At 42.0% G+C, this 14,207-nt stretch overlaps 1 protein-coding gene across 3 annotated transcripts in view; it reads left to right on the top strand.

Moving 5' to 3' along the window:
- Window positions 1–14,207, top strand: part of SAP30BP (SAP30 binding protein) — a 31,200-nt gene extending 16,993 nt beyond the window's left edge. For 2 of the 3 annotated variants that reach the window (XM_074888912.1, XM_074888910.1), the window contains 8 exons: window positions 391–433; window positions 6,881–6,969; window positions 9,466–9,557; window positions 10,029–10,089; window positions 10,574–10,625; window positions 11,025–11,083; window positions 12,299–12,383; window positions 13,043–13,567. In XM_074888912.1, the coding sequence (XP_074745013.1) occupies window positions 391–433; window positions 6,881–6,969; window positions 9,466–9,557; window positions 10,029–10,089; window positions 10,574–10,625; window positions 11,025–11,083; window positions 12,299–12,383; window positions 13,043–13,224 (663 nt within the window). In that variant the 3' untranslated portion in view covers window positions 13,225–13,567. Of the gene's footprint in view, window positions 1–390; window positions 434–6,880; window positions 6,970–9,465; window positions 9,558–10,028; window positions 10,090–10,573; window positions 10,626–11,024; window positions 11,084–12,298; window positions 12,384–13,042; window positions 13,568–13,889 lie in introns of those variants that run through there. The other variant, XM_074888911.1, reaches the window with a different exon arrangement.

The raw sequence follows: 14,207 nt of genomic DNA, 5'->3' as shown, positions 1-14,207 counted from the left end.
GCTCTAAAGCATTGACTCTTGGCCTGTGCCAAGGGCCAGTCACCAAAAATGAAGAATCTATGGTTTAATCTGTTTTGAGGAAAGGCTTCAAGTACAGCAGTTCTTGTGGAATTCAATAGGAGCTGAGTGTCCAGGACTCAATAGAAACAAAGCCTGAATTCTTTAATCAAATTTAGACTCTAGCTTCGAAAGGACACAGAGCATCCTGTTAGGCTTTGACTTTCCATGGTACAAACATTGCCCTATTATCTAATAACTTGCATTTAATTCTTAATTTTTATTCTTTTGTCTCAGAAGTAATGTGTAAATTTCTACACAAATGGACAGTATAGCTTTTTTAGATTGGAAGTACATCTTGACTAAAATCTGTTTCTTCCCCCTTCCTCCCAGGAATTCTCAGAACTGGAGAAAAGAGATCCTCAGGAGCTAGTTGGTAAGTTCACTCGGAAGTATTTATTCACATGTTTTTTCAAACTAGACCTTCTAGTTTCCCCCTTTGTAAAAAGCATCTTAATTCTGTCCTGACAATGCTGTAATTTGAATTATTGCCTGTAGTGTTTTATCTCAGTGGAATATTTTCAGTTAAGTCATCTTTTGGGAGAAAGGTACCATGCCTAAAAATATGAAAATATTTTCATATATTATATGTCAAAGATGTGTATGTAAAGGGCAGTGTTGGTGTTTTTCTAGATGAGCTTAAAAACAATAAAGCAGTAACTGTGCAGACACCTCTGTGAGAGCCAGTATAACCAGGAATGATGACAGATACTTTGTTCTTTGGCTTCAAAAACATAACTAAAATATCCCCACTTAAATGTGATCCACATAGTGATTAATAGCTGCTGTGTTGACACAGCATGCCATGTGTTTTCTAATAGTTACTAAAACTTACTTCATTTTTGTGACATCTCACTTATTCACTGCACCATTATTAGATTTGGGAAGTCCAGGGTCATCAGCTTGAAGTAGTATCCTCTGCCTGGTCTCTGTGGAGCTGTACAGAAAGTGTATTTTATGTTGAAGCTCTGACTATCTTGAACTAACCCTTTGTTCCTGAGGTTGCTAGTACAGTTATGTGGTAGCATGTAATAATATAATAAAAAAATTTAGAAGTTGCTCATTATCTGTCAAGTCAGCTTGTCAAGGCTCAAGCATGGTACTTCAGCCATAAAGTGTGATAAAAGTAAAATAAGACAGTAAATACGAGGATCCTGAGCTGTGACTCCTACAGCAGCCATCACTGAAGTTTTGGACTTAAGTCCTTTTAAATTGGCCTGCCCAGACTTTGCACCAACCCAACTGTTACATTGAATTTTCAACTTTTAGAGGGTAAAACTGCTTTAACCAGTCTCATCACAGAATGCAACAGAGATTTTTCTCCAAGGTACTGATCTGCTTCAAATGCACACTGGAAACATGGATGAGACAACAGCATTTAGGGTAAAAAGTAAAGAAGAGTATCTGAAAGCCAACTGCCCTTCTGCTCCCTACATATGGATGAAGCTCTACACTTGTAAAGCAATGTTGTGGGAAGTCCTTTCTTGGTAAAGGTGTAGGGCTCAGGTTACAATTTTTAGTCTCCTTTTCTCCCAGTGACTGCTCCATCCACAGAAGCTTAGAAGATTGAACCTCATTTGTCTCATGATAGCCCAGAGTCGTATGCAGGCTTAAAAGCTGCACAGAGGGTGCTTTATTACAGTGTCACACACTAGTGAGTGGACAGTGTTGGCGAGTCTGAGACCTGAATTAAGGTTTGCAATATATCTTTAATATCCTTTCCAAATAGTAGCGCACACAGAGCAGCAGGTAGGCTAACTTGTGCAGAACCACGTTGTTAGAGGCCAGCATACTTGCCATGCTGGATTCTGTAGGTATTTTGCATTAGACTATATTGAAAAGCAACTGTTGCAAGAACTTTATGGTTGGTGTAAGGTGAGAACCATCCTCTTCCTGGAAACTTGGACTTTTAGAGTTAGAATTTTTGAATGGAAAAAGGTATAAGATTTTGACACACCAGGTAACTTCTCCAATCTGGACATCTAAAGTTTTGTCTAATAGCAGTATGTGGAAGTCAAAGTCTTCCTTAGACACAGTTTTCCACAACGGCTTTTTGCATTAAAAGCTTGTGGGCCTGCCCTTCGCAGAAGATAACTTTATGTTGCTCAGCATCACCTTTAATAAAGTCTGTGGTTATGCAATTGCTTAACTACAGCATAAATGTAGGCTCTTGCCAAAAATAATGTTTCGGTTTTACCTTCCCCAGACACATGCTAAGGTTTGTGTGCCTTGAACTGGTCTGGGAGTTGGAGCCAGCTGAGATTCGCCTTCGCTGCTGGTTTTTTTATTCCTGTGAGGCTTCCAGCTGGATCCATTCCCTGATCTGCTTAGTGCGTGCTAGGTGAGCACTAGAGTTCACGCAAAGAAAATAGTAGGGATGAGCAGCTGGGAAGGGCATGGTTGTCCTGACTTATGCTGAAATAGTGATCACATAACCAAAGCCTGAAAGAATGGGAGGGGAGGTGTCAGCAGTAACTGCCCAGTAGTTGATGAGAAAGTATACGTGAAACTTATTTTGATAGATTTCTGTATCAGTGTTGTCCTTCTGGGTTTTTGTACCACTCTGAAAAGTACGTGGTGCTGGCAAGACATTGCATTTGCTGTTTCCTGTGGCCTTGCAAAATAATACTTCTAGGATGTGTTTTTTTGCCTTGAAGTTTTTGCAGCATGGTTGTTTACCTTTTGGACTGTAAGAAATGTTCTCTCCAGCCCTTAGGATATCTGAGCACAAAGTCAGTGTTCATAAGAGCAGAAAATATGGCTGAGTTGCAGGTCTCTTTTCTGCATTTCTCAGCCCACGGAGCAGAAAGGGAACTAGTGTCCTTCCATGGATGGGTGAGTCACTGGCATGTTGTTGCCTCCAGTTCTTCCCTCTGATTTGGCTGTTCTGGTGCCAGGAAATCAGAAACCCACACACCCTGGTTTATGCCAAGCAGACTTGATTAGAGTGCCAAAGAATGCAGTTTTTAGAGACCAGGCACCACCAGTTTGCATGTCTCCAGGGGAAAGCCATGCCCCTCTGATCACCTTTTCCAGGTCTTTGCTTGTCTTCATAAAGGTCACACTATGCAAAGACAAACTGGCACCAGGTACTGCCCGTTATCCCTTGTGGCTGCTTAAAAGTGAACCTTGAAAGGGACCAGAGTTCTTAATTGTGCCTGGGGAGCAGTGTTATTCACTGAGAGTGCTGAGGCAAGGTGCTTTACCAGACCTCGGATGAGCCACACCCCCATCTGTCCAGGTACAGCCAGCTCTCTACTCCTATGCTCTCTATTCTTTCAACTTTCTCTGCACTAGGAAAATATGCCTACCCATCTGTAGGAGACAAAGCTCCTGTGTCCCCCAGTCCATGTCTCCAGCATAGCCTTTGGACTGTGGGCAGTTGTTTCCTGGAAGGAACTGAGTGTGCAGTTTGTGCTGTGGTACTTTCTCTCCTGCTATGCAGTATGTCTTCGTACTGTTGGATATACTGGTCAAATAACCCATTTATCTGAAACTGGAGCAGATGAAATGTAGTGTTTCCATTTAATTACCTGTCTCACCAAGATCTGGCAAGCAAATATCTTCATTGACTACCGAGATGCTGAATCTTTCCTAGGTACACCCTTATAGTTGGCTGTGCTTTGGCCTCCTGCGCAGAGCCTGGGAGCAGCTGAACACCTCTCCTGTGCCACAGTGCACGTGCTGGCTGCACAAAAATCTTCAAGCACCTATTGTTTGTGCTGATGAAATTTTTAACTTGTAGGTCAGCTTGTGAAAGGCGGATGTACAGACTAAGCACCAGTGGCCATGTCCTTCAGCAGCAGGATGCTTGAATTGCAGCCCTGGCAATGCGTTGGCTCCTACTTTCTTGAACTCCCTTTGGAGTCATGGGATCTGCTTTATGGCCTTAGTTCTTTATCTGGACTGTGAGTCTGATTAGGGGAAGATGTTTACTTACCATGAGCCAGAATTTGGGTGTGCCCATAGTGATTAATCATGCCAACAGCCAACATCCTGAGGTCCCCACATGGAGATCCTCCAGGCTGTGAGCCAGCAAATCACAGGCCCAATTAGAGACTGCAGCCAGTGTCACTACCTATGACTCATCTAAAAGTATAACTTTGATCTTGGCAGAAATAACAGGATGCACAAAGCAGTTGGATGTATCCTGTGAGAACACGCCTTGTTGTTAGCTGTCCATCTGCATTTACTGCTGTATAGACAGTGGAAAGCTATGGGACTTTGAAAAATTTTTAACACAGGAGCCTGTGGCCATATGTGTGAGTTCCAGGATTACCTTGAATGATAATCCCAGCTGCCCCATTCTCTAGGGAAAGACCTGGTGGGAAGAGGTTGTGGAATGGACTGTTCTGCTATCTGTTGGGGAGGAAGTTTTGAGGACTGCTCGAGGGCATGGATAATCTGCACTTCCTTACTGTAAAATAAGCCTGAAGGGGTTAAACTCATCCTTTTCTTACTAATGATGTGGCATCTCAGTCTGCCTGTGATGTGATAAAATAACTGAGTAATGATGAATGTTTGTGCTCAGTTGTGCGGTGGAACAGTGCACGTAGCCTCACTGCTGACTCGGTCTTCAGGTGCGTACAGCTATGGCAGGATTGCAGCAGACAAAGATGTCTTGGTTCCGGCTCCTTGTAAGGCATTAAGAGAAGTCTTCCCCCATTAGTATAATGTTGATAAATGATTGTTTTCACATGGCTCAAACAAAAGAGCACCAAAACCTGAAAAGTCATGGGTCAAAATACATTGTCTCATCAGGAGCTCTGTTCCTCCTCCAGTGTTTTTTCTTGTTTCAAAGGAGCTTTGAATTGATTGCTGAACATACTCGTATGACTTTGACTTCTTTGATGGTAGGCAGAGTTCTTGCCCTTAGTTCTGAGTTTATATGAGCCCACAATTCCCCTTCTCATAAATGTTTTGTTTCTCTGTTGCCCTTCTGGTCATCTGCAGATAAGAAGCCTATGGCATGTCTAATTTAGAGCTAGGCTTGATTTATTTATTTATTTGGTCCTTTCTTTGCCTTATGAATTCTGGATTTGGTGTCCTTTTTTCTTTTTTAATGTTTCTGCTGTTGCTGTGAATCTCTTAAGCCGTTAATCAGCTTTCACCTTTTCCGGAAAGCCTAGTGTGCCATGTATTATGAACACTTCTGTCTATCTGATACTGTCTTCTGGGTTCCTGAAACTAATTAAACTAGAGGCTTCCCCATCCCACCAGCAGCTGTAACCTATAACAAATGTCTGCCTTGTTGTCAGGGAGCTCCAGTTTGCCTGCCTTTCTGTAGGGGCTCTGGCAAGCTTTCCTTCTTCCATAGAGGCATCCTCTTAGTAAATGCCAAAGGACACTTTTTGTTCATTACTAGCAGCTGCTGAAGAATTTAACCCTCAGCAACATCTTGATCAAAGAGAATGAGCGGTCAGCTGCCAGCTTTGCCTTTCCAAAGGATATTGTCCTTAGTGCTTTACATTTTTACAAAAGAAATAGAAACTGTAGTAGCTCTGAACACGTGTAGTGTTGATTATCGGTAACCTCAGGATCCGGCGCTGTCGGTGTCTGTCCTTTGGGCCCTCCTGGGCTTTAGTCAAAGGAGCTGAACTTGAGCATGCTGGAACTGCAGTTCAGGCAGCTTTTACTGAGGAATGTATAACTGCGGATCTGCAAATGTGAATGGCTTGGTTGATATGACTTCTGTACTGGTGTCAGGTCTCTCTTATCCACTACAGACTACGACTCCGGGATGTGTTCCCTATACAAATTATGGTTGAAAACAATCCCAGCTGCTTAAATGTGGCACAGATCTCTGCTCCAAGACTTGGCTAGAAAATTGCCTGGGTTTCCCATCATAATGGGAAAGTAGCAAGCAATAGGGGGAACCACGGCAGTTTCTTTTGCTGATAACTCTGTAAACTAATCTTCACAGGGCAATCAGGTACTCTAATAGTATATCCCACAGAAACAGCTATAGAAATCTGGCAATCTGTACTGGTCTGTTCTCAGTCCTGCAGAACGAGTTGTTCTTTCTAGCAATAGTCTGACTCTAAGCAAAGATCAAAGTACCTGTTAAGGAAATGTTAACTTAGGGATGAAATGTAATTTCTTGTGGTTAACTCCTGACAGCCTTGGGGAGGGTTGTTCCCTTCTTGAACCATTTTGGTTCGTGTAGGTATGTCCTGAAATAAACAGGATCCAAAGTGATTACCTCCCCCCAAATGGCAATGAGCCCGGCTGCTTCAGATTGATCCCGTGATCCTCCACATACACAGTCTGATTCTCTCTGAGTGTATCCTGGCACAAGTTTTGTCAGAGACTCCAGGTTATCTGAGCTGTTCAGAGCAGGACTTTAAAGTGCACATGGAAGACCTGGAGTAGTGGAGAGCTCAGTATGTGGTGCACAGTGCAGGGTTTTAGAGATACATTCCATGAACCAACCTTTGTTCCTCTGAAGATCCTTTGCCTTTGAGAATCATATCAACAATTGCAAATAGTAGTTTAGCTTTTCACATTTCCATTCTGGGGTGAAGAGACCCCTGAAAATAAAGCTTTAAGCATGGGTGTGACTCAGAGCCACAGTGTAAGGTAGGTATCAATAAAGCAAGCATCACATCCCTCTTCCAATGATCTAGCCTTTAGGTTAGTTGCTTCTTGCTCGGCACTTTGAAAACACTGCGAGTACCAGTTGAGAGCATTCCCCTGTTACCTTTACCCAGCGGTTCTCAATGATGGAGTAGCACTAGCAAGGACTTAAAACAAGTTTAATGACTTGCGTGGCTTAAATGCCCTTCAGTATTGCCAGGACTCATGCCCAGTTTGCTCTCTACAGCTTCTTTTTCAGAAAGAGTGCGGAACATGTCTCCAGATGAGATCAAAATCCCTCCTGAGCCTCCTGGCAGATGTTCTAACCACTTGCAGGTTGGTATAAGTCCACTTTACTTTTTTTTTTTAATAAGGCTTGCAGTTCAGTAGAGAGGGGGGATATTTGGGAACTCTGCTCAATATTTTTGCACATCAAAAATCCAGCATTAAATCTCATTTTTTACCACACTGAGTTTATGAATGCACTGTCTTAATGCTTTAGACTTTACAGCAATTCTAGTTTAGGAATCTCAAAGTAGCTTAAAGCTGTTTTCCAGTCTCTGTGGGTCATTTATGCTTTAAAATGGCTCTTGATCCCACCAGTGACACAGAAGCAATGTTTACTGTGAAGGTTGCTATCCTCTTACCTCAGCAAATTTAGCTCCATAGGAAAGAACAAATCATTGTTTTTCTACGCAGGGCCCAAGAATCCCTTAACTGGAATAGTTGAGGCAGCATTGACTGGATTCCTTTTCCACCTACATATCTCTAGATGATAAACATTTAGAGGCAGCAAAAGAAAACAGATTCATGTTTTCTCTGGTGCACACCCAAATAATTGCAGTAACCAACTTTGCAATAACCTTCTGTTCTGTTCTCCTCCTCCTGATGGAAGGCAAATGAAAGAGCAGGGGCTGCTGTTTCCTATCACCCATTTGACTTTTAACTGCAGTCATCTGCCCAGTAGAAATACAAGTAAAGAATCACTTCTGGAATGCTCTATAAACTAAGCTACCAATGTGCAGTGGTGATTCAGAATGACTCACCATCCAGATCACCTTTCTTCTCTGCACAGTGTACCTGGGCGCACCCATTCCTACTCTTGTGCTGTAGGAGGATTTTGCTGTTCTGACATCAATGAATTAGAGTGCGTTAGATCTGAGGAATGCACAGAGCTTGAGAGAGTAGACAGAATAAAGCAGATTTTCTTCCCCTTTGACAGCAGTTTACTATGTTAAATCAAAGGCAAACTTGTCCTCTGTTAGCAGGTCAAACCACATCTTAGAGCGCTCTGAGCAAGGAGATGGGATTGTTCTTTAGAGATGCAAAATGTTCTAGGCTTTTCACTGTTGATTTGCTCTTTCCTTTTGTCAGATTCTTCCTCTAATAAACTGTATCTTGAACTCTGCCAAAGGGAGTATTTCTTAGTAAAAAGCTGACTGAATAGTTCCCCATCTGTGGACTTTGTGAACAATATTGCTACCTCCATGGGGAGGGGGCAAAGGGGAACACCAATCATTTCTACTCCCCAAATTCACCTCTTTGCAGTTGTTCTTTCAAACCTCACAATGTGTGCACTGGATGTGGAAATTGTGTCATTTCTTCTTGCTAATTTTGTGAGGATCGGACAAAAATTTCTATTATAAAGCTTTTTTAAGGTTGATGAAATAGGAATTTCATATCCACTCTTACTAATCCTCTTGTATTCAGGTGTAAGCAAACCCTTAGACAACAGTCAATTCTGTATTTGAGTTAACCGTCCGTATGGAGGGAGACATGAAGTGACTTACCCAGAAGCAACAAAGGAAGATTGACTCAACTCTCCCATCCTGAAAGACTGAAGGCCTAGCCTCTGGTCTTTTTTTTTTATATGCCTCTTGTACATGAGAAATCTGTGTCAAAAAGAAAAGATGAAGGAAATTACTGAGAGTATTCTCCTAGCAGTACCACTAAAGTTTGTTCCATCTGAAGGTTTCTGCTTTTGCTATCCCTTCAGCATCACCAGAGTAAAAATACTTTTAAGGTATTTCACTACCTTGCTGAGGAGGAAAAAAATCATGTTTACTTTTAAATCTTTCAGTCCTCTTGGAGAGTAGACTTCCTGACATTTCCAGTCTGAGTCAGTTAAGTTGCCTTTTGCAGGGGCTTGTGGCTTCAGTAAGATATCCATAGACTTCGTAACTATGTGAGTGATCTGCAAAGAGAAGCTGATTCCTTCGAACTGGCCACTTGTGCCCAAGCAGGGATTTACAAGTGCATTCTTCCTGAGAGAATTTGGCTGCCAGTAGACGCCACCAGCCATACCTAGATTTAGTTCTCCAGCAGAACTTGGCTCTGCTCATCTGTTTCCCAGGCAGAGCCATAAGCCTTGCCTTCCGTGCAGTGTAGCCCAGCAGCTGTTTTTCAGGTGCAAGCCCGAGTCTGAAGGTGGGTGTGATGGTCACTGGAAGTTGTGGGAGAACCTTTGTGGTGGTCACCTGTCCCCCTCAGAGCTGGCTTCTGCTTCTCTACAGTCATGGCTGTAAAGGAAAACAACAGACTGGGAAGGAGTGTGCCCTACTGCCTCAAATGCAAATCTTTAATCACTGAAGCCTTCAGAAAGTGTAAAGATAATTCCCTTACACATCCAGGCAGTAAATGAAGATACTTTCTGACCTTAAAGGAAGGAGTGTCAGTATGAATCAGCCCGTCAGGCTGTGGGGGGAGAGGTGGAATCCTTGCTCCATGCAAGGAGGTCACTGGTTTGGTTGGCTTGTTTCCACATGTACACTTTTGATAGCTGGTGTGCTGCTCCTTTTCATACTGGCTCACCCTGTAATCTTTCTCCCTTAGGATAAAATTCAAAAGCTATATGAGAGGAAAATAAAAGAGGGCATGGATATGAACTACATCATTCAGAGGAAGAAGGAGTTCCGCAACCCCAGGTGAGCCACCATATTCTCCTCTGTGATCAAAGCACCACAGAGCAAATTCCAAGAATTTTCCTCTTTGTTGGAGCTGTAGCAGGAACAGGATCCTGAGCAAGAAGTACTACTGCTTACAAAAATGAGAAAGACATAATTTGATTGCAGCCGAAACAGTAGAACTCTTAACTTTGTGTTCTGTGAAGCAACAACTAGAGTTGGTGTGTTGGTTAGATTTTAAATGTCCAGGCTTTGGATGAGGTATTTTAGAAGATGTGTCTGTTCTGGGAGCTGGGAGATTAATTTGGGGGAAGCAGGAAATAATGTGGTTAATGGCATGCCACATCCATCATAGCAAGCATAGCTTCCCAGGTCCTGATTTACTGTTGCAGTGTGAAGAGGCGACAGCCTATTTCTACTAACAAATCTGAAACGCTTCTGTTTAATTCTAGCTCCCTGGCTCTGTTCTGAACTTTTGTCTTTCCTTTGCAGCATCTATGAAAAGCTGATCCAGTTTTGTTCCATTGATGAACTCGGTACAAATTATCCAAAGGTGAGGTGCAGTACTTCTGGCTGGCAAGGGAGTGGGTGAAAGATAATACAGCGATGTAAGGTCTTACCTCAGGTTTTCTTGAGCTGGTTGGTTTAGATGTCCTTCAAAGGAACTTTAGTCTGATCCTCTGCATTGAGGCAAACGTATTTATGTGGTACTGAGCCTCAGTGCCTCCAACTTTGCTATAATGATTCTGGACAAAAACTGCTGAAGTGTATGGATAGATATACATGAAACTCCCTGGGGAGGATAGAAGCTGAGAAAAATTGCATCCTTTTGGCTTCAGAGCTGTTTCTTCATTCACAACAGAACATGGTCCTGTAACAGAAAGTCTGATGTCATCTTTGTGTCACTGGGATAGAAGAAGAAATCAGTAATGAATAATGTCAGTGATCAGAAATACAGAAAACATTTTCAAACTGGGTTCTGCGTATATGTGGAAATAGCCCTAATCTGACTCTTTTTTTTTTTTTTTTTCCTTCAGGATATGTTTGATCCTCATGGCTGGTCAGAGGATTCATATTATGAAGCACTAGGTAATTCCAGGAAGTCTTTTCTTTTGTCCTAACTTAGGTCTTTGTGTTTTGGAGTTAATTAACTGCTCTGGAGTCTTTGCTTCCTTTATAAATGAGAAGTCATCACATGCTGCTCTTTTAACTACTTCATTCTGGTTGGATGTGCCTGAATGTTATTGATGCTTCATCAGTCTGGAAAGTCTTTTCATTTAAATTCGTTCGTCAATGTTTTCATCTCTTAAATCATTAACTGAGTGCAATAATACTTTGATGAAAAGGCAGTAGTTAGTTTCATGGCAATTTAATTTTCTATACACAATTTGAAGTTTTTGATTGTTTATGATGGGAAATGTGTGAGTGAGAGAGAACTATGGATTTTTACTGTTCCTAGTATTTCTTGTAACTTCTGATCTTTTTCAGCTAAAGCCCAAAAGATTGAAATGGACAAATTGGAGAAGGCCAAGAAGGAACGCACAAAGGTGACTATTCAAAACCAAAAGAGACAGAGATGTTAGGGGTTCTGTTTGTTTCCCTGCTGAATTTAATTTTGTTGCTTTGCTGTTTCTTAGGAACTGTGCTCTGTGCTAATACTGTTTGTTTTTTCCTGGGTCTGTCCTTTCTTGCACATCTCTTTCCAAGCTGCACAGATCAAGTGTTTGCCCTTCCTGATAAGTCCATTTCTCTAGGTTGTTTATTCCACTAGATTTCCTTCTGTTTTGTCAGTATTTTTAAAGCAAAGCTCTTAAAATGATATTCAATAAGCCAGACACAGGCAAGATAATGCATGAAGAACAGCTTTTTTCTTAATCTATGACATAGATGGTGGCATAGCCTAGTTAGAGCTTAAATTCCTCACCATATCTTATTGTGAGACAATATCTGCTTTCTGTTCTCCTTGATACTGCCTTCGTGCATCTAATTTCCAGAAATGTTGGGCCTATTTTAACTCTAGCTGGGCTTGTTGCAAAATGTTTGTTCTTATGTACCCCCCCTGAAAAGAACACAGGCTTTGGAAGATTTTAATGCTGTCCTTCAGTGGTGTTGCCTTTCAGCTAGTGGCTGGCATTAGAAAACTGTCTAATGTTAGAGATTACCATCTAACCTTGCAGAAGACTTCTTCCATATTCAGTATGTGGAGGTATTTTTTTTTTCTTGCAGTGCATGCTGTGTCTTGCTACTTGTTTTGTTTTTTGCACAGTAACTCAGGTATCTGATTACATCCTTGCCCATAGCTGCAGTTTTGAAAATATGAGACTGCATGCTGTTGTAGCTCTTGTTGCTAGGTTTCCTGCTATGATGCAATTGCAATAAATCGTGCAGGTAGGGACTTGTCTTGTATGTTTCTTAAAGGAAAAAAGAACAGGAACTTCTAACTGTATAAATAATTTTTTTAATGACCAGTATCTATCCTTTCTGAGATATATCACATTCCCATGCTTATACCAGTTAACAAACACATTTTTATTCTATCTGATGTAGGAGCTGAGTTGCAGGAATCCTTAATGATCATGACTTCAGTACGCTTTGGCCTGAGGTCTACATCTTTCTTCCTGCATGACAGTCAGCTCGGAGGCCAGTGTCTTATATGACATTAAAGCTGTTCTTAAAAACATAAAGAAGTGATGTGAGTTAAAAAGACTGTGTATATTTACATTGTCTTCTCCCCTTTCTCCTGCGTGTCTCTCCTTTCCCAGATAGAATTTGTGACTGGCACTAAAAAGGGTACAACAACAAGCGCTGCTTCTACAACCACCACAACAGCCAGTACCACTGTGGGAGGTAAAGAACAGTTGTGATTGTACCTATTAAGCTGCAGTAATGCTGGGATTAGTGCTTCTGGGAAACACTGAAGGCTCCTTGTTGATTGTGTCTATAATGTGTAGTGTTCCTTCCAGGAGCTGGTGGACTAGCTTTTTGTTAGTCCCTGTGTCCCATGGCTGTCCTTCTGCAATGAAAGCTTAGGAGACAGGTTGGATAATAAACCTCTTCATTAACAGGTCAAGAAACCTGCTGATGTTTGTGGTTGTAAAGTGTTCTTGGGACTGATACACCTCAAGAGACTTGGAAAGACTGAAAATCATTCTCCTGCCTACAGCCTGCCTTTTAAACTGAGAGGAACGGAGAAAAATCACGAGACTGTGTCCTGTGCCTGTACCTGAGCAACTGAGATACATGTGCTCTGTTAAAATTAAATATGCTTTGGGGCAGGGAGTGAACCTGTCTCCCATTTGGCTGGAGTTCAGGTGTAGAGTTTTACTCCTGAGGTCTTTCCTCATCAACATTTACTGCCAGTGTATGCTGAAATTAATGTGAGGGGAAAGTTGTCTAGTCAAGCAGTGTTATATTAAGAGTTGACAAGACAGGGTGTTTCAAAGGGATTATTGGTGACCTTTAACGTAATGCTAATCCTCGTTTGCTTTACCTAATCAAATTCACAGATGCCCAGAAGAGGAAGAGCAAGTGGGACTCTGCCATCCCTGTAACAACAATAGCTCAGCCCACCATCCTCACCACTACTGCAACACTGCCAGGCGTTGTCACAGTGACAACCAGCGCGAGTGGATCCAAAACTACAGTCATATCAGCTGTTGGCACCATTGTGAAAAAGGCAAAGCAGTGACTGGTGCGCTGGGCCTGGATTTGTGGACTTAATTGTCATTGAAGCCATTGTTCTCGGAAGGGAGGGGTAGCTTTCACCTTTGGTAAAACATGACAAGATTCTTTGAAACAGATCCTGGTTCCCTTTTGAAAGAATGGGGGCAGGAGCAGGCATGCCAGCTGTGTGCCCACAGGAATGGACCTCTGCCGAAAATGCCTCTGCCTTGTCTTGCTGTGGGAAGAAACAGTCTCTGTGTGTTGTGCTGGAGGAAGGTGGTATCTGGAGTCAGCTTGTAAAAGTTAGCTTATTAAATTACTGCGTTAGGGTCTTACCCTACTTGCAAGTCTGGTTTGGGGGGGGGGGGGGGGGAAGGCAATTAGTGAAGGAATATCAGTATTATGCTGTATATTCCAGGTCATGCTCAAAGGCTGCTAGCAGCTTGTGATATTTGCCCCCCTCACGTACACTAACTCAGTTCCAGAGGAATTAAAGCAGAGACAACTGGTTAGTGTCCATCTTCAAATGTGTAACAGAGGCTCGAAGCGATCTACGCTATGAATGTAGACTTGCTTCTATAGTACTGACATCTGTACCTGTGCATATCTGTGTAGATCTTGGTGATCACGTGTTAAATAGTTGAACTCTTGAGGAAACTCTGCTCAAATAGTCTTGTTACCGTCTTGCAGGGAAGGAGATTTCTACGCAGAACCTGTAAGCTGTAGAGGTTTGATTTGTGAGCTCATTTGAGAAGAGCTGTGCAGAAAACTCCTCCGTGGCCATGGAATGAGATTGGACAGCAGATAAGCAGAGGAGAGAGTCTGATCTTAATTGTGGTATTGTCCATCTTTGTACTAGATAGTGATGTACTGTGAAATGCACACATGGCAGTTACTGCTTGCTCCACTGTTGTGAAAAAGTATTTTCAGTTGAAAACTTTATTGTATAAATCTTCTTACCTGTGTAGAAAACTATTATTATAAAAATGGAAAAATCTTTAAAAAAAA

The sequence above is a fragment of the Strix uralensis genome, chromosome 19, assembly GCF_047716275.1.
Source record: "Strix uralensis isolate ZFMK-TIS-50842 chromosome 19, bStrUra1, whole genome shotgun sequence".
Taxonomy (NCBI): Eukaryota; Metazoa; Chordata; class Aves; order Strigiformes; family Strigidae; genus Strix; species Strix uralensis.
Note: the sequence above shows the minus strand (reverse complement) of the source record. Positions and strands in the feature narration are given on the sequence as shown.